We start from the raw sequence: 20,020 nt of genomic DNA, 5'->3' as shown, positions 1-20,020 counted from the left end.
TAACCACCATCGCAAGCCTTATTCACATATCACTACTTCCACCTCCACGTCCATCTCTGAGTTCTTAACATATGCCAGTCCCTGTGCTAACCATTTCACAAGCAGTGTGTAATTTGATTTTCACAACTAATCTCTGACGTAGGTTTCTCCTCCCCTTTTTGAGGGTCAGAGGAGTTAAATAATTCTGCAACGTTACACAATGTGTAAGTAGCAAACAATTTGCCTTTCCCAAGGTCTCAGGGTTGTACAAGTATAAAATTATAAATCAAATAATTTGCTGATCAGCTAATATTTCAACTCAAAAACATTTATTGTGCATCTACTGCATGAAAGATACAGATGCCACTGATCCAGCCCTCGTGGGGCTCTAAGTGCTGCCAATGATGCTGCCAATGGTGATGATGATGTGGGAGGATCACAACGCCCTCAGCCTGGTCCAGGCTTGGGGTCCCTGGACTGTCATTTCTGGGCCCAGGCCCCTGGGACACCTGGCGATGCTTACCACATACGATCTTCTTGCCGACACAGTCGACCTCTGTGCTCAGCTTGGCAGGGTCTTGGAGACAGTCGATCTCAGCGGCCTCCTCATAGCACCTGCGGTGCTGGAAGCAGCAGCTGCAGGAAGGCAGGGAAGAGGCAGGGTGAGAGTGTGGGTTAGTGTGAGGGAGGGCAGGCAGCTCATGATCTCTCTGTGTCTCTGGATGGATCCTGGCAGTGGTCTGTTTTGAATATTCAGTGCACTAAAATGAAGTTTTGCATAACAGACGTAACATAGGATCTTAACAACTTTCTAGAGCGAGAGCTGATCACAGATGACATTGCCATGTAAAGATGTGTCACCCAACTAGTAGGTAGTGGATTTAAACCCTTTCCTGAGTCCCAAGTCCAGGGGCTTTTCTGTATTTGTGCTCTTGCCAAGGTATCAACCAGACCTCCCGTGAGCTCACCTTTTGGTCTTGCTCACCTGTGGAACTCACTTACCTGTCAGATTCATCCACAGGCAACCCTTCCATCTCAAACCTGCAGGCACAGCCATAGTCTTCAAAGTCTCGGGGGCAGAGACCAGCCACACACTTCATACCATTGACGAACTGGATCAGCACAGGGAAATTGGTGAAGACAGCCTGCAGCCAGGTGAAGTGGGGGCCCAGGCAATCTGTGGGGGTGGGGGACAGGGCCTGATGAGCACTGGGAACTAGATCTAGGAAGGAGTCCCTGTCCCTTGGACTTCCTATACCTCAGGCTGATGATGCCATATCAACCTAATAAGCACCTACTATGTAATAAGACTGTTTTAGACTAAGCCATCATCCCTGCTGGTTTTCTATCTCACAGCCTTTTATCCCTTCTTCCTTACTAACAAAACTAGTAAGTTCTTAAGGAAGGTGAGCCTTCTCCCTAAGTTCCTGAGAGTATTTCATAATCATTCTCAGCTGGTCATGGTAATCCCATGTCACCAACTGAGTGGTCTGTGGTTATGCATGTGACCCAGATTTGGCCAAAAAACCTTAAGGGAAAGTCTGTAAGTGTCATCTGGGAAATATTTCTTTTCTAACTAAGAATAAAAGCCTGTAGGAAGATCCCTTTGATTGACACCTTTTTTCTACCTTGAATGTGGATGAGGATGTGCTAGCTGGACCTGCAGCAACCACATTACAATCAGGAGGGCCCAAGTCTACAGTTGAAAAGCCAATATGCTCAGGGTAGCAGTGGAGCAAGACAGACAGAGCCTGCTGGATCTCTGATACCTGTGTTGAGCTACCGCATGCATCCTGGTGACTTCACGCCACTTGAGGTAATGAAATGTCTTTATTCTTGTTGTTATTTATTTTTTTAAATCAACTTTTATTATAGATTAAAGGATACACAGGCAGGTTTGTCACATGGGTAAATTAATACCGAGGCTCAGGGTCCCAACAATCCCCTCACCCAGGCAGCATGGTACCCAACTGGGGATTTTTCAGTCTATGACCGCCTCCCTCCCTGACTAGTGGTCCCCAGCGGCTATTGTTCCCGTCTTTACGTTCATGTGTGTTTAATGCTTAGCTCCCATTTGTAAGTGAGAATATGTGGTATTTGTATTTCTTTTCTTTTCTTTTCTTTTTTTTTTTTTTTTTGAGACGGAGTCTCGCTCTGTCGCCCAGGCTGGAGTGCAGTGGCCAGATCTCAGCTCACTGCAAGCTCCGCCTCCCGGGTTCGCGCCATTCTCCTGCCTCAGCCTCCCGAATAGCTGGGACCACAGGCGCCCGCCACCACGCCCGGCTAGTTTTTTGTATTTTTTAGTAGAGACGGGGTTTCACTGTGTTAGCCAGGATGTGTATTTCTGTTCTTATATTAAGTCACTTAGGATAATGGCCTCAAACTCCCTCCATGCTAAATGCAAATCCAAACTACAACGAGACACCATCTCACACCAGTCAAAATGGTGATTGATTATTAAAAAATCAGAAAACAACAGATGTTGGCCAGGCTGCAAAGAAAAGGGATTGCTTATACACTGGTTGGTGGGAATGTAAACTAGGTCAGCTACTGTGAAAAGCAATTTGGAGATTTCTCAAATAACCTAAAAGAGAACTACTATTTGACCCAGGAATTCTGCTACTGGGTATATTCCCAAAGGAAAATAGTTCATTCTGTCAAAAAGACACATGCATCTGTGTGTTCACTGCAGCACCATTCACAATAGCAAAGACATGGAATCAACCTAGGTTCTCATCAACAGTGCATTGGATAAAGAAAATGTTGTACACATGTCTTTATTGTTTGAGTCACTATTAGTTCACGGAATGGATCCTAAACGATATAGTGATGACACTATAAAAAAAACTATAAGCCAATATGGGAAGAAATGTGGTACAGACATTCACAACTTTTGAGCACCCATTAGGTGCCAGAAGCTGCACTAAGTGCTTTCACTAGCACAATAGTTCATCCTGGCAGAGTCTGTAATGCATTGGAAAGCATTTGCTTTGTCTGTTGTCCCATAGGCCTCCTGCTAACCCTGTAAGGCAGATGTTTTCTGTCACTGCCAATTCATAATAAATAAACTTGCTTTACATTTCACAGTAAACAACTGAAGGCCAAAGACATGCCCAAGGCATCAACCAGGGATAATGATTTGCTCTAAAGTATACAGCAAACAAAACTGGCAGGAAAACCATGTCAACTCTTTCCGACTCTAAAGCTGGCATTCTCCTTCCTGTTCTCTACCTTTCTGACCACAGGATCCTTGAGGGCTGCATGGGTTACCCTTCACTACTGATTTAACATGCACGAGGTCACAAGACAGAGCCTAAGGGGATCGGGAGTAGTTTGTGAGGACCAGTTCCACCTCATTCAAACTTCCTTTCCCATGTTTTGTACCCACAAGGCCTAATTAGAAAAATAAAGACAGAATTCTATGCTGATCGAAAAAGCAACACTAAGCTTTGTGCATGTGTGTATTTATGTAAATATGCATTTTCATTCAGAAACTTACAAGGCACCTGCACTTCGTTATATACACAGTTTAAGCGCAGCCTTATGCCCAGCATGGCCCAACCCCAAAGTAATTCTGAGTGTCTTTGTTCATGTCAATTGTATTATAGTCTTATTTTTTTTGGTACTTTTAGTAACTGATGATAGGAACCATCATAGTGTCCTGATAGTCACATAATAGATTTTCAGTTGACAAATGGGATACTTGATACACTTTGACATTCTTAAACTTTATATTTACTAGTCAGGGAAGAAAAATAAAACTACTTTGATGTACAGGACTAAGCTCTAGACTCTAAGGAGAGCTCCTCCCTTGTAGTTGGGTGGTCTTGGGTAAGTCACTCAACTCCCTCAGGTTGAGTTTCCTTTTCTATAAAATGGGGATACCATTCCCCTCCTGGAGAGTCATGAGTCACGACTAATAAAGTAAGGAATAGGAAGGCACATGGTAGCTCAGTGGCTTACCCTGCAATAAAAGACACCACCACTCTTGTCAGAACTTGGGTCACCTTGTTGGGAGGTAGCTGTGGAGGCCATGGGAGCTCCGAGGGTTGAGACCAAGGCCCTTGCAATTTCCTTAGATTTGCCACACATGCCCTGACCTCTGGTGGATAAAAGCAATTTTAGACTTAACTTACCAAAAATTTCAGTCACACTTTCCACATTTTTAAACATCCCACTGAAGAATGTGATATCTAAGTGTGAGAAAGAAAACAAATGAGAGTCCTGGTTTTTGTTTTTTCCCCTCCCCGTCCACCCTCTAGGTAAAGTGTACATAAAACATTTCTTCATTCTCTGAAGACAAATTTGACCTTGGGCTAAGCTAGCTTTCTACTAACACAGGTTACCATGGAAACCTGATAGCGATGAAATGTGAATTCCATTACTGGGCAGCATTGCACAGTGGTACAAATGACCCCTGGGTGGTAAGGTATATCTGGACTGGCAGGAATTATGGGTGAACTATAAATACCTGGTAGGAAATTATCATATTGGGTCTTATTCAGTGTGATGACTCTTATAAATGGTCATCCTACTGGGTGTCCTAGAAATTATACCCATGAAGTCATTACTAGATATACTGATTCCTATGGAGAATGAAGCTTCTAAGCTGGGGCTGGTCATACAGCTGCTCCATGTAAGTCCCATTCTCTTTTTTTTTGAGACGCAGTCTCGCTCTGTCGCTCAGGCTGGAGTGCAGTGGCCGGATCTCAGCTCACTGCAAGCTCCGCCTCCCGGGTTTACGTCATTCTCCTGCCTCAGCCTCCTGAGTAGCTGGGATTACAGGCGCCCGCCACCTCCCCCGGCTAGTTTTTTGTATTTTTTAGTAGAGACGGGGTTTCACCGGGTTAGCCAGGATGGTCTCGATCTCCTGACCTCGTGATCTGCCCGTCTCGGCCTCCCAAAGTGCTGGGATTACAGGCTGGAACCACCGCGCCCGGCCAAGTCCCATTCTCTTGAACCTGAGCTGTTTGTTATCTGGGATCCCCAGATAACTGCTGTGTAGATTGCTGTGAGGGCTACTCTTGCTGAAGAGGAGTGGCTGCCGTGGCCTGCGGGCATGCTGTGTTCCTTAGCTTCTGTTCTTCTAAATGCAAAGTGTGACCTGTGAATCTTAATGTCTAATTAAAGAAGGCCTCCTGGTGGGCATTGCACTTCCTCTAGAAGTTATGCCATTTGGAGAGAGGCCACTTGTCATTTGCATCTGAATGGGACTGATTACTTTGCATGTATGGACTCATGCATGAATAATTCGGTGACCCAACTCACTGCTCTGAAAGGGTGGAAATCAACTCTTGATTTAGGGCTGACATCACCAAGGAATTCACTATGCATTATGGTCTTCAGCCATGCCCACCTTCAGGGACCCACCTGAGAAGTGTTATAAACTATCGCTGAGAAAATTTTCACTTCCCTGGGAAATAAATACGGATCCTCCTTTTTTACAACCAGAGCAAGCAATATATCATTTATCCCTCTTGGTCTTCCCTTCTTGGAAGCTCAGAGCTCAATCTGAAGCTAAGATACAGTTAAGATAGTTAATATATAACCTTCACATCAGCCCATTTCCTGCCTTCTCCTGGTTTCCCTTTTCAGCTGACCTTTGTCTTTGGCAGAAATGTTTAGACTTTGTCTCACCTGAGAGACAAAGGGGGGGTCAGACACCAGGGGAGGTTGTTGGGGAGATGTTTTGAGTCCCACTTCAATCCCTTTACTTACAAATGCCACAGCAGTGAGTGGCTCTAAGGTGTATTCAGAAGGGGTCATTATCTCTGCCAATATGCTAGACAACTTTATACTCTCTCCTAAGGAAAGTTCCAAAAATCCTTACTGATATTGTTTGGGAGTCCTGGAGGCAGCTCCTGTGGAAGGTGTGGGGTGTCCAGAGGATGGCCCCCTATAAATAAGGAAAAGAAAGTAGGGTAAGCACAAACACTGATACCCTTCACTTACTGGACTAAGGCCAGAAGGTGACAGTCAGGAAAACAATGGGAATTCACATAAATTCAATTCCACGCATATTTCCTACAGCCTGCTATGCACCAGATTAGGACATAGTTCCTGAAGGAAATAAGAGGATGGCTGGGGTAGCCCTGGTGTCTTATACTGGTAAGCCTTAACAGTGGCTTTCTGGTTGGGGATGGAGAGGTTTGAAGACTTATCTTGAAGCCATCTTTGTGTATGAAACATCCTGTTTTATTTAGATTGCAGGTTTGTTTTGGACTTTCTTGACATAAAGCCCTGGTGGAAAGAGGTAAATACATGAAAAATACCCCCAACCTCCAAGGAGTTTACATAATAATAGAGGATAAGGGTTTTTCCCAGACTATCAGCATCCGAATCACCTGGGATGCAGACTCCCTAAACATTCTGATTCCTATGCTCTCACTCAAGTTTGATTCAGCTACTCTGGACTGGGACTCAGAAAGAAGCAATTTTAGCAAGTCCCCAACTAGTTTTGAAGCGGATTGTCCTGAAACCTCACCTTGAGAAATGTTGCTTAGCGTTATAATAACAATAGTGTCCTAGTACTACCAGTACCCAAATACAACCAGCACCTTCAGCCAGCACTTCATCATGCTGGGGGTGTGAAGATGCAGCCTGGGTGAATGGGACAAATATATGGGAGCTGGAATCCCAGGTTGAACACAAATTTATTCCCTAAAAGCTCTGAGAGCCTGCTCGTATTTTCTTTCCCCAGCAATATAAAGCTTGTTGTAAGTAGTTGGAAATGGCCAAAAAAGTTTTGTCTTTCTTCATCAAGTGGAGAGTTATGGAGTCAGCACTGTCCATCTGACACTGTGTGGAAGCCCTATCAATCTGAAAATTGCAAAGGGCCATCCTTCACAGAAGCGTGTTAGATTAAATTGAAAGAGATCAAATGAAATAATGAAATCCACAGGCAGACAGCCCGGGCGGCGCCTTGAGCCTAGCTAAAAGTTGACCCTAAAGGCAGACAGACCGGGCGGCGCCTTGAGCCTAGTTAACAAGTTGACCCCGGACCCAACCGATAATGTTATCTATAGATTTCAGATGTTGTATAGACAAGCATTGTGAAAGTCCCTGTCTTGTTCTTTTTCTGTTCTAAATTACTAGTGCTTGCCATATATCTCTCAAACTTCCTGAGCCCAGTATAAACATATCCCTCCATATATCTCTCAACTTACTGGGCTCATCCCACTACATGTCTCCCCACCATATATCTCTCAATTCAAAGACTACCATATATCTCAACTTTAGAAAGACACCACCTGGAAAGTCCCCGATAAGAGCACAGTCGTTTGTGAGAGTGCGGGAACCAATAAAAAAACTGCTAAATGTATAGACTTAAAATGTTAACCAATTGCAATGCTGTAACCTAGAGAATTCCCTCGTTCCTCTGCAACTTTACAAGTCCTGTTTACATTAGGCTATAAAAGGCAAGTGCACGCATTGTTCAGGGCCCTCTTGTATGTTGTAAAACGGAGGGACCAAGTTCGAACTTGCATTAAAGATCCTTGCCGCTTGGCTTTGACTCTGGTCTCTGGTGGTCTTTTTCGGGGAATAAAAGGTCTGGGCATAACAAAATCTGTTCAGGAAGATGCCCCCAGGTGGTGTCTGAGTTGGCCTTGCTTGGCTTAGAGCAAGTTTCTCAGCTTCACATTATTGACATTTTGGGTTGCGAAATTTTCTGTTGCTAGGGATTGTCCTGTGCATTGATATTTAACAAGATTATTCTGTGTTGTATATTTAGCAAGATCCCTGGCCTCTAGCCACAGATACCAGTAGGAAATCCTTCCATATACAGTTTCCTCTGATAAAACTCATTCCTTTGGAGTTTCCACAACACATAACTGAGAGAGTCACTGAGACTCACCCAGTCCTTCCTAGTGGAGACAAAACCACCACTGGTGAGAGGAATAACAACAGTGGGTGCTTGTCCTGGCTACCAGTACCAGGACTGGCACTACCAATATACCATCCCCACAAGGTTCTTCAAACTTCAGTCACTAGCATATTGCCTCTACTACTATTTCTTACTGCATGTTTTTAAGTCAACTCATTTTTTTTTTAAAGGAGAATTTGATTTACTTTTTCATTATAAAAAGGTTTATTTCATCTGGGAGTTAACAGTGACTCTAAATTTGTATGCACATAATAACATTTCTTAATGCAACATTTTAAGTCAACTCACTTTTTTTTTGTTTTATTAGAGGGTAATTTTATTTACTTTCCAATTATAAAAAGTTTGTTTCATCTGAGAGTTCCAGTGACTCTTAAATTTGTATGCACATAATAACATGATCCAAAATATATAAAGCTAATTTTGACATAATTGAAAAGACACAATTTTAAATCTGTCCGTGTGAGATTAAAAAAAAAAAAAAAAAAAAGCCATATTGCTTTTAAAAAGGTATTTTTATTTTTAAATGAAACTTTTATTTGTAAATGGGAAACTATGGTAAAGTGCTGATTAGAATGAACAAAAATACATTATAAAAATTGTGAAACAGTAAACATTTAAAAATTAGAATTATAAAATGATCATCTATGCATTATTCACTGTCATCAATGTACCCTGCTATGGTTTGAATGTATGTATTCCTCCAAAATTTATATCTTAGTACTTAAACCTCAAGGTGATGGTGTTAGAAATTGGGACCTTTGAGAGGTGATTAGGCTATGAGGGCTTTGAGTTCATACATGAGATTAGCATCCCTCTAAAAAGGCTGGAGGAAAATAGCTAGGTCTGTTTGTCCTCCCGCACTTCTTTCATGTGAGGACATAGCACTCATCCCTTCTGCCATGTGAGAATAAAACGAGAAGGCCCTCACCAGACACTGAATCATTTGGTGCCTCGATCTGAGACTTTCCTGCCTCCAAAACTGTTAGTAGTAAAATTCTGTTCCTTATAAATTACCCAGTCTGTAGGATTTTGTTATAACAGCATGGACAGACTAAGCTAAATTTGACAGAATTGAAAAGAAAAACTTTCAAATATGTCAGTGGGAAAAATTGTTTTAAATAAGCCACCTCACTGCAAAAAGGGTAAATACATTTTTCTTTTAAAGCAAGCTTTTATTCATAAATGGAAAACGATTGTAAAGGCCCAGGATCCAGGGCACACAGAAGGAACTGAGAGCAATTCGGGATGGCTGGAGTATGGAGACCAAGGTGGGCGTGGTCCCAGCTGCACTAACCTGCTGTGGTTCAAACACACCTCACATTTTCACAGTATTAAGTCCTTGCTTTTGCCTCTTTCCCATCTTTCCTGACTGAAAAACCCTTGTCTTCTAATGACTCTATGCAACTTCTCCCAAAACCCCTTACCCCCTTAGCCACACTCTGCACCTTAGCTGCTCTTCTCTCAGCATCAATAAGTATCATCAAGGGAATGGACAGAATGACCAGGGTCCTTGTCCTTCGATCTGGAGAGCCTCAAGGTGACTCTTTTGTCCCCACTCCCCACTCTTTTACAGGTAAAATATCAGAGGTTTAGAGAGGTGGCACCTGCCACGGCCACAGAGCACAGCAGGAAAGTGAATAAGGATCAGTGTTTGGCCAACTTCATCACAAGGGAGGGCTGAGGCACAGTCTACAGGAGGGCAGCTGCAACTCCCCATGACCCATCACCCCAAAGGGCCTGCCTGCAGGGGGCCTGAGGCTAAGGCACCCACAGGGTGTGTAGGTTGGGAGGCTGCTCTTCAACCTGCTAAAGGTGTCTATGTCTCCAGAGATAATTCCATGATGAGTTTGCCCCCCAAGATAATCCCATGGTAAAATGATGAGGTTGATGATGAAGGTGACGTCCAATAATGCAACCCACGCGTTAATGAAGAGGGGAAAGGGAACAGTGGACGTAAGAAGTTGTTAATGATAATAGTAACAAATAACTGGCATAACCTTTAAGCACCTGTAGCATGCCTTCTGATGTCATTTCCTTCCACCTTTACAACACTTTTTTGTGTCAATGTTACCAAATCTTGCAGACCTAAGTTTGTCTCCTACCACTCCAGTGCTCCAAACCTTCTGTGATTCTCTAAGATCTCCAGCTTCTTAATGAGTAATCAAGGCTCTTAGGGAAGCAGCCCAGTCTAGTGATCAAGCCTGGAAAAAGACCCAGTCCAATCAGCTACGTGCCTGAAGATCTCATGCAATTCAAAACTTGCATCCTTTATGTTTTCACAGTGGATACGTGCAGAGTAAAGGGCTCCAGGTCAGGATGTATGAATGCATAATGTATTATTTAGAAGGATATTAGGGAGCAGGAAGGAGTGTTGATCTTATAGCCATGACAGTAGCATTTTTTTCTGTTCTCCCACCTTTTCATTCTGTGAAGATGTAAAAGTGTGCCTGCTTTAAAGCAGCTTTTTGTTCTCTCAGAACATTGATAGTATTTCGTAAAACGCTCTCAATTAATAGCCTGACGTACCTGAGGATGGACAGCCCTTTCCGTAGATTTTTTTCAGCTGTATAATCTTCTTCACAACTTCCATTCCCAAGTTATTGGTTTGAGGTTGCGTTTCTCAGCATGAGCTCAAGCCAAACCATTTAATGAACAATTACCTGTCGCCATGGCCCTGTGACATGGCTGTAATGTATCACAGATGATAACTTCTTCAGTTGCCATCTTTGGACTGTTAAGATGGGTGCCAATATCCATTATTTTGAACTATTTGTATAAATTGATGTGCCATTAGCGTTTTCTATTGCACCATCTCACCTCTATATGATTCAAATTCACATAAGATATGACTGCATTATAACGGTTTTTCGTCCAACAAGCCTGACTTAAAATGTGTCACCCTAACAAGTCACTTAACTCTCAAAGCCTCATTTTTCTGTTGGATAGAATGGAAGTAATAAGCCTTACCTCACTGGATCATTACAGAGGCTTTCTAAGTAAAGGGTCAACAGGAGCAAAAGCCGAAGAGTCTGGAAGCAGTTGGCTGTGGGTAGGGCAGGCTGGCAGGAAAGAAGACTGCAAAGGGAGGAGGATATCAATGATGTGGACCTTGAAGACCTCACGGGGGGAAGCTGTGGAAGGTTCTAAGGAGGCACAGTGACGGTGGAGTCATAAGAATGCATGATCCATGAAGACTTGCTCACTAGGGGTGAGTAACTTTGGAATCTGTCACTCATGTTCTTAGGAACATAAGTCTCTTCCTGGGACATGGGACATGTCCTACCTCTAAGTAAGATCCCAGGGATGTTCACAAAACTCACTGAATCTACCTCTGGCTTGAGGATTCTGAGAGGCTGCAGTGGATGGAAATAGACACTGACTACATCAGGAGACCAGGTTAAAAGCCTCGCTTTCCTACATGCGGGCCGTGAGGCTTCGGGCACATGGTCTTTCCACGTTGAGCCTCACTTTGATCCTCTGTAAAATGAGACAATTCTATCTGCCTGGCAAGATGCTCTCAAACACAAAATGACTCAATGTATATAATATAACTGCACAGGCCAGGCGCGGTGCTCACACCTGTAATCCCAGCACTTATGGGAGGCCCAGGCAGGCAGATCACCTGAGGTCGGGAGTTCAAGACCAGCCTGAGCAACATGGAAAAACCCCATCTCTACTAAAAGTACAAAATTAGCTGGGTGTGGTGGCACATGACTATAATCCCAGCTACCCAGGAGACTGAGGCAGGAGAATTTCTTGAGCCCGGGAGGTGGAGGTTGCTGTGAGCTGAGATCAGGCCATTGCACTCCAGCCTGGGTAACAAGAGTGAAACTCTGTCTCAAATAATAATAATAATATTAATAATATAACTGCATAATTCCAGGCTCATGGACGATCTCAACAGTCTGCATTTGTTATTCACATTGAAGAAGGGAAAACCAACAGAGTTTAAAGAGATCTAAAGATGATCCTATTCAGCCTCCACTCTAGAGATGAGAAAACTGTTGGATAGAACTTGAAGGCAGACTGGGAACTGCTATCTGGGATTCCTGACCCCCAGCCAAGTGCTCGCACTGTTATCCCTCCTCTGGCTATGCTGTTCCCTGCAGCCCTCACACTTGTCCCTACATCCAACTTTATTTTCTCTCTTCTCCTTTTTTGAGGCATCCTTTACTCACCTATCTAACTCCTATTCAATTCCTGCCTTCTCTTTAGCCAAGCTCAAGGACACCTTCTACAATTATTCCTAGGCTAATGAGACCTTCGTTTTTTGAAGCTTTGGCATTAATGTGTATCATGGCACAGAATAAAAAGCATGGGCTTTGGAGCACAACGAATGCGAATCCACATTCCAGCTCAGTAACTTCTTGGTTTTGTGACCAGGAGCAAAGTTCTATATCTCTCTGACTCCAGTCTTCTCATCTGTAGAATGGGGATAACTATTTGTGTGTTTATATCACAGGACATTGTGAGATTACATGAAATCTTACTGAGAGATGACATGAAATAACATGTGGACTCTTGGCGGTAATGTGGGAAATGGGGTCCAACTTAAGAGCAAGGACTGCAGACCCAAATCTTTGCAGGGATGGGCAGATAATGTCAACAAGTAGCAGTCCAACGCTGGGAAGCAATAGGGAATGGAGGGGACTGTGGAGAACCAGACAGACCCAAGTTACAGCAAGACAGGCAGTTGTGACTCAGCACCAGGGCTTGAGAAAAGAGTCTCACCATTTTTATTTTTCAAAAAATTTTTTTGAAATCTGAGTATTTTGGTAAAATCTTCCAATTTTAAACTCTTGGCTCAAATTTAAAATAAAATATTTTGCAGACTAAACAAAACAGGCTGATTTTGGTTTGAAGGTGAAAGGAAGGTGCTTTGTAAGGTTGCTTGGGAGGGCCAGTGCTCCATCTAGGGGCAGGGGTGGGAGCTGACCACGCATTTCTCAGGTTCCAGTGCCAGCCATGTATTCCCTTTGCCAGGTTCTTGGAATGGTTCCCATGAACAGGGAATTCCCTCCTGCCTGAGAACTACAGGCTTTGAGGGGACTGTGGCCTGTAAAATGCAGACTTTCAGGCAGGGAGGGAGACTCGTGACTTCAGTTCCATCTGAGCCCTTGTCATGAAGCCCATGTAATAGATCTGGCACATTTTTCACTGGGCATAATTGCCTTGGAAATTAATCAGCATAATAACCATCAGCGAAGAATACCTGTGGCCCACTTCAGCAGCAATAGTAAAATCTTGCCTGCTCCTTGGCAATTACTGCGCTCTATTCCTTTGTGCAACTGATAATTAAGTTCCTCTTCTGGAGGGTGGGAGGTAATCTTATTACCTACAGACATTAATAAGGTGTGCTTTCTCCCCCACACTCACACTTACTTTCAGGATGTTATTAACAATTAGAATAGTCATCCTGGATGTGAAACTCTTTATCCCCAAGGACTAAATTAGTTCACTCACAAAGTCCAACAGTGCAGTTTAGGGAGATGCATGGTCAGAGGCAACGTAAGGACAAAACTCACCGGGATGACATTGATTCTGATTCAATAAGTTTGATACACGCAGAAGGTGATGAGCATCTGTCCTGTTCCAGGAGTAGGACACTGTGTTTTGCAGGCATCACCTTGTCTGATCCTCTCCTCAGTACTGCGAGGCACATTCTGTCATTACCATTTTATAGACAAAGAAACCGAGACTCCTGGATGAAGCTATAAAGTTTTTTCTCACCCAGTACATGTGGCCTTCCTTGATCTGGCCCCTGCTGCCTCTGGTGAATCATCTCCTACCTTAAACTTCATGCTGCGGAGATGCTGAAAAGCTTAGGTTTTCTGGACAGCAAACTACTTCTTGCCATCCTGCCTTTGCTTGTACTGCACCCTGGGGCCTGGGACGCCTTCCTCTTGTCTGTAACAAGAGGGGTCGCGTTACTGACTCTCACTGACATTTTATGGTTCCATTCAAAGTTCAAGGAGCCCCGCCTGACCCTCAACCTGGCCTGGTTCTGGGACACTGCCCCTGTGCTAGCATAATGTTGCAGACATCCTTTTCTCATTGCACCTTTCACTCCATGTTGCAATGATCTGTTTATGTAACTGTTTCCCCCACTAAACTAGGGACTTGAAGGTAAGCACTGTGATGTATGTAATATATTGATATATGTATATACTTACATTATACATATATAACAGAAACCACAAGTTCAATAGATAACTGTTTAATGAAGGACTGAGCATGCAATAGTTGAACCACATCATCAAATGGCCAGTGAGTGGTAGCCTGCTAGAATCAGAGAATCTTAGTCTTGCAAACTTGAAGCAAACTTAGAATACAACATCTTTAGATAGTGGAATGATAATGTCTATTAGTGCTATAGAATGGGATTTCATGGTATTATGTGTTCTACCAAAAAGATCAACCAGGATTGCACAAAACCCACCTTTTTCCTCAGGTCCCTTCTCGGAGGATCTGGAAGGAAACAAACACGCAGAGGACAGCAGGGAAGTGGGAGCCAACACATGGTGGTGTGACGTGAGGACTGCAGTATGAGCTTCAGTGCAGAACTCCCAGACAAAGGGAGCATGTGCTTAGGTGGGGGGGCGAAGGGATCTCCCTCTCCTAATGCAAATGTGGCCACCATCCCACTGGCTGACGCCTGCCCTTGGAAGTCACAAGGCAGCTCCGAGTGATCGTAGAGGAAGCACAGCTGTTGCCCTGGCTGTGTTGAGGGAGCCAGCAGTGTGCAAGCTGCTCCCTGTCCTGCTGCAGGGATAGAGACCCCTGGAGAGACCTCACCATGCACAGAGGCCCTCCCCATGGTCGACATGCACAAAGCATTGTCTTGTATCTGACTCAGATTGCCACTGGGGAAGCCATGAGAAGGGACCTTGCTGCAACTACAGGAAGCATAACTGACCAAGGGCCTACGGCTATGCTTGGAAGTCCAAGGCAGTGTTCATAGAGAGGCCTCGTCCCCCTCATGCCTGCTCCCAGCCAATGTCCCAGGGCAGGTAGGTGTACCACAGCGGGCAAGGCTCCTGGGGCACACGGGACTCATCCGGCTCCTCTTGGATGACCTTGCCAGCTTACACATCCAGGGCACGTTCACCTCCCCTCTGCCCGTCTCCTTCACGTGCAGAACTTTCTGAAGGTCTCTGCCTTTCACGGTTGCCACTCCATGTTTTTCCTCACAGGTGTTTCCTCTACTGAAATCTGCACACTTGATCTAGTTTGGGCTTCTGTTTCTCAGAAGACCCAGATTCAGACACCACTCCCACATCTTTGAGTCAGAAGCCTCCACAACAGACCTTCCCTGCTACAGTGTCTGGGCCCAGAATTGGTGAATTTGTTGGGCAAGCAGTCTTATCTCGGTGGTGGTCACAAACTTAGCCCCGAAAACATTGCGGCTGCATGTAGAGCATGTTCAATTCATATGTAAGTGATACGATTGCACGTAAACTTTCTATGATTGTAATTTTTTGAAAGGTAGGTGTTAACGTTTGAGAATAAAATCTCTTGGGAGGTACCAAAAATGTTTGTAAACATTTATAATCGTGGAGCATATAATTGTCATTTTTGTCACCACAAGGTAGTTGCAAACTTACAAAAGAGGGAAGAAATAAAGCAAGGAGACAGAGAGGAATATGTTTAATAATTTCAGTTTTATAGAAAAATAAGGACATTTAAAAGATACGTAGGAAAGATGATGGGGGTGGGCATGTTGAAGGGACGGTATTCATATCAAGTAATTATATGCTAAGCTGGAACTATGGTGTAAAATATCGTCACTCACCGGCACGGGGGATCATCAGCACACTCGTGAGGAGAAACGCAATCATGACAAGAGAGCAAAGGATGGGCTTAGGCAGCAACTGGGACAGACTCCTGGAAGAGAAGCCAGTGGAATAGGATGGATGCATTTTCAGAATTCCCATGAAGGAACCCATAGACCCCCATGTCCTTTCTTGGTCCCACAAAGCATGTGGTAAAAGGAGAACGCCCTGAAAGGCTGCACGTTCCCATTTTATCACTAACTGACAGTGTGCCTCTAAGAAGACTATGTTCCCTTCTTGAGACTCAGTTTATCCATCTGTAAAATGGAAATGTAGCCACGAGCTCCCTGAAGACACAGCCGTGGTTTTCTGTACTTACTGATTGATTCCATGGTCATTTATTCGAGGCCTGCCTTGTGTCAGGCATCAAAGGATTGAAGATCCAGGAATGCAAAGTGAGGAAAACACACTCCTTACCTCTGAGTTGCTCATAGACGAATGCGGAAGGGAGGCAAGGTAACAAGTGCTGTAGTTTGACTTTTGTTAATTGAATTTTAAACAGTCCATACATTATGATATTCTAGCATTCCCGATACACCTTTGACATGTAGGCTTTGAACCTTTCAACCATCACTTGACATATAAATAAACCCAACAACCACATGGTGGCGCTGCATGCTAGCAAACAAAGCTTTTCCTGCAGCAGCTCCCTCTTCCTTCCCTTCCTTGGCTTTTGAGCGTTTTGAATACTTTGTTGCAGTCCTGAGAGTTCAACAGATATGCCTCAAAGGATGCTTTGGGGACAACGGGGCGAAGTGGGCAGAGTCCAGCAACCCTACTGCTTTTCAACTGTAGCTGCTGTCTGCTGAGATCAGCAAATATTTAACTTCAATAAGCCCTTAACAGACTCTAGCCAGTCCATTATATATTTAACAAGGGTGAGGTGGTGGGGGGAGGGGGCAGGGAAAAGACCAGAGGGATTTTAAAATAGTTTTTGCCCCCTTAGAATATAACTCCATAAATAATGTAAATACGGTCGGTTGACTTGTGCATATTCTGCTTTTAGAACATGTTTTTGGGACAACGTGTGAATGATAACACATCTTGATCCATAACACCCTGGTGGCACACACAGGGCTGCTGGATAGGGTTGTACATGTTGTGCACTGCACAAAAGCGCTTGGTCAGGGGGGTCAACTAGATGCCGAAAAAGCCGGTGCTTGACTCTGAAGCTTGTCCTCTGCAGTGTTGCATCAACCCAAAGGAAGGAGCACTTTCTAAAATTTGTTCTCCCAGATGCCAAGCCTGCCCCATACTCTGGTGGTCCTGCATATGTACCCAGGGCTGTGGCGGGTCACTCTGCCTGTGAACAAGGCTTGTATTTATTAGGGAAAGTGTCCCAGAGGAGAAGACAGTGTAAGTTGTACAATCACTACTCTATGGACCTATTCCAGGTTCTAGCATAAGGTCTGGTGGCTGCAAAATAAATGTTTGTTGAATGAATTTTTTAAAAAAGGGTAGAGGGTGAGTTCTTTGAGATTTTCACTCAGCTCAAGAATTCTCTAGTAATCTGGTTACTGTCTTATTGGTACAACGCTCTGCTTAGAGACTTTTTTAGCTATGCAAATTCCTAAAGCCAGTTAATTTTCAAGTTAGACCGTCTCTCTCTCTGTTTGGTGGAAATTCAGTTCTGAATGATTCCTTCTCAGGCCATGAAACACGACTGAAAATTAAGGGGGAGACAAAAGAGGTCTCCAAATGGAAAGTGATACGCCCTGAAAACTCTGTGGTTAGCAGAAGGCACTTCAGAGGAGCCCAGAGACCTCATTGAAATGATACCCACATGAATGGGGCCAACATGAACTTGGACAATGTAGTCACTTTCTGCCACTTAGTATGTCAGGCATTTTATTGTGACCATCACACTGTGACAGGTTGCCAGCATGTCTGAACTTGGAGTGGCATTGCGCTCTTCTAGTCCAAGCTCTTATTTTACAGGTGAGACCATTGAGGCTCAGAGCCTGGCAAATCATGGTAAGAATGTCCCACTTCCCAGGTCTCCTGACTCCCAGTCCAGCGTCATCATAATAACAATACCTATCTGTGAGGTTGTTGTGAAGACTGAAATGAATTAATCTTTGTGAGGCACTTACAACAGTACCTGACATAGAGAAGTTGCTCAAGAGCATGAAGAATTAGAATGATGGCATCTGGCTCGGGGTTAAAAGCTCAATAAGTAGTAGCTGCTACAATGAAGGCCTTTGTGCTGTTCCCTAATCCCCTGTAAGAGTGGAAGGCCCTGTCTGGTGAATGAAGAAGAGTGATCAGTTTCGCACAGTGGATCTCTGCTTTCCTTTTGTGACACGTGTTTCAGGGGTGCATTCCCCTGGGTCGTTCTGCAGCTCAGATAAGACAGCCTGAGGGTCATGTTCCATTAACCTCCTTGAATATGTTGATTGAATGCAAATGAGCCAAAAGGACTTTATTAGAGACAATTTTGACTCTGCTGTAATTTATTTTTGCAGTAAGTTATAAGGAGGTGTGATTCGGGGGTTCTTAGGTAATGGGCAGAGTTGCAGAAGGGGAAGATGAAAAAGTTCTGGAGGTGGACAGTGGCATGATTGCACATCAATGTGAATGCACTTAATGCTCCTCAACTGGCTAACATGGTCAATATTATGTTATGTATGTTTTACCACAACTTTTCAAAAAGTAAGTAATAAACTTGATGACCTTATTCCTTTAAACACAAAATATCATGGATTGGGTCATTCTTTGTGTCAAGTGTTCCACTGAGCATGCCCCACTTGATGTCAGGTGACAACCCTCTAAGACTTTGACTATCAAGGCACCTCGCTTTCCAGACCAGGAACCGGGGCTCAGAGACGGGGAGTCATTTGCAGGGTGGCCCTTGCCCAGAAGGGGGCGCTCTGGCAGTGACCAGACCCAGGTGGGCCGGTCTGACTTGTCCTGGCTCCAACACCCTAAACTGCCAGGCAGTCCTTGAGACAAACTAAGCAGCCCAGTGGTGATTCACTGCATAACTGTCACAATTATCAGTAGCACTTGGCCCTTAAGGTGGCCAGCTTCTTGCTGGGTTGTGGTGAAACACAGCAGGTGACAGCTCCCCCGCTGAGTGCCAAGAAGGGAAGTCAGTGCCAGCCAGAAGGTGCCAGTTAGAAGCACACGGTCAGCCCTGGGCAACAGTGAGGATGACCCGAATCCAGGGTACATGCACATTAGGGTATCTGGGTGGGATGGCACAGGGCTGCTTCAGAAATCCAGTATCCTCCTGTTGGCCATTTCAGGCACCCTTGGCTGCGGGGCTGTGTCTACCTGGAGGAAAGACCTCCTTCTCCTAATTTGCCCAAGGAAGCCTCTGGGACTGTCATGGTCTCGTGGGTCAGTGTTGTCCTTGTAAGGCTCCTGAAGCCTTGCCTTGGTCTGTGTCCCAGGTTTGGAGTCCGGGCTTCCCGAGCTGTCTCCCAATGGCCCGTCTCATGGCAGCATAGCCAGTGTCTGATCCCAAGGCCTTGCTGTTCGGACAGACCTGGGCTGGGGCGGGGAGTTCAGGCTCTGTCTTTTGCTTGTCGAGTGCCCTGAGCCAGGGCACTCATTTTCCTGGGCAGTGAAATGCATATAATGGTGTTTTTTCATCAGAGAATCATGAGGGTTAAATGTGATAAGTCTTATAAAGGTAGAACACCATCTCTGGCACGTGCTCTGTGCTCCGTGAGGACTGCCCACAATTAAGGCTGATTGTGTTTCCACAGCAGGTGCCCGAGGCAGGGTCATTGCCCCACACAGGCTTGTAGAATCCTCACTAATGTGAAGAGGTAGATTTTTCCCCCAGGTAAATTCGCCAGGTGCTATCTGTCTGGCATTGCATCTTTTCACAGACAGGGTCAGAGCGATTTGGGTTTCTAGCTATATTCTGGAGCAACATCCAGGTCTCAGACAGCCCTAAGAGCATCCCCCCGCAAACCTTATCCTCCAATCATTTATCTTCTCATTTCCCCTCCATTCTTCTCTCCCTTCCTCCCTCTTTCCCTCTGTCCCTCCCTCCCTTCTACCCTCTCTCCCTCCCTTCTTTTCTTCCTTCATCAATTTCTCCCTCTTTTTTTCCCTCCCTTACTTCCTCCTACTCTTTCTGCCTCCTTCCGTCTCCCACCCATTTCCTTCCCTCCCTGCCTCTTTTCCTCTATCCTCTCCCTCTCCCCCTCCTTCCCTTTCTCCCTCCCTCCTTCTCTTGGCTCCCATTCATTTCCCTCCTTTGCTTGCTGTCTTCCTCCCTCCCTCCCTCCCCTGTTCTCTGTCTCCCCAACCATCAGGAATAACAGGTGCCTACCGTGAAGGTTCCACTGGAGTGCAGCTGGATGAATGA

At 44.7% G+C, this 20,020-nt stretch overlaps 1 protein-coding gene across 1 annotated transcript in view; it reads right to left on the bottom strand.

Moving 5' to 3' along the window:
* OC90 (otoconin 90) overlaps positions 1–20,020 on the bottom strand; it is a 37,822-nt gene extending 17,802 nt beyond the window's left edge. The window contains exons 1-6 of the mRNA XM_010380300.2: positions 19,985–20,020; positions 15,657–15,748; positions 5,810–5,875; positions 4,116–4,172; positions 982–1,156; positions 503–615 (exon numbers count right to left, since the gene is read on the bottom strand). Coding sequence (XP_010378602.2) covers positions 503–615; positions 982–1,156; positions 4,116–4,172; positions 5,810–5,875; positions 15,657–15,702 — 457 coding nt within the window. The 5' untranslated portion in view covers positions 15,703–15,748; positions 19,985–20,020. The remainder of the gene's footprint in view (positions 1–502; positions 616–981; positions 1,157–4,115; positions 4,173–5,809; positions 5,876–15,656; positions 15,749–19,984) is intronic.

This window comes from Rhinopithecus roxellana, chromosome 9 (genome assembly GCF_007565055.1).
Source record: "Rhinopithecus roxellana isolate Shanxi Qingling chromosome 9, ASM756505v1, whole genome shotgun sequence".
Taxonomy (NCBI): Eukaryota; Metazoa; Chordata; class Mammalia; order Primates; family Cercopithecidae; genus Rhinopithecus; species Rhinopithecus roxellana.
The sequence above is the reverse complement of the archived record's forward strand: the minus strand, read 5'-3'. Positions and strand labels throughout refer to the sequence as shown.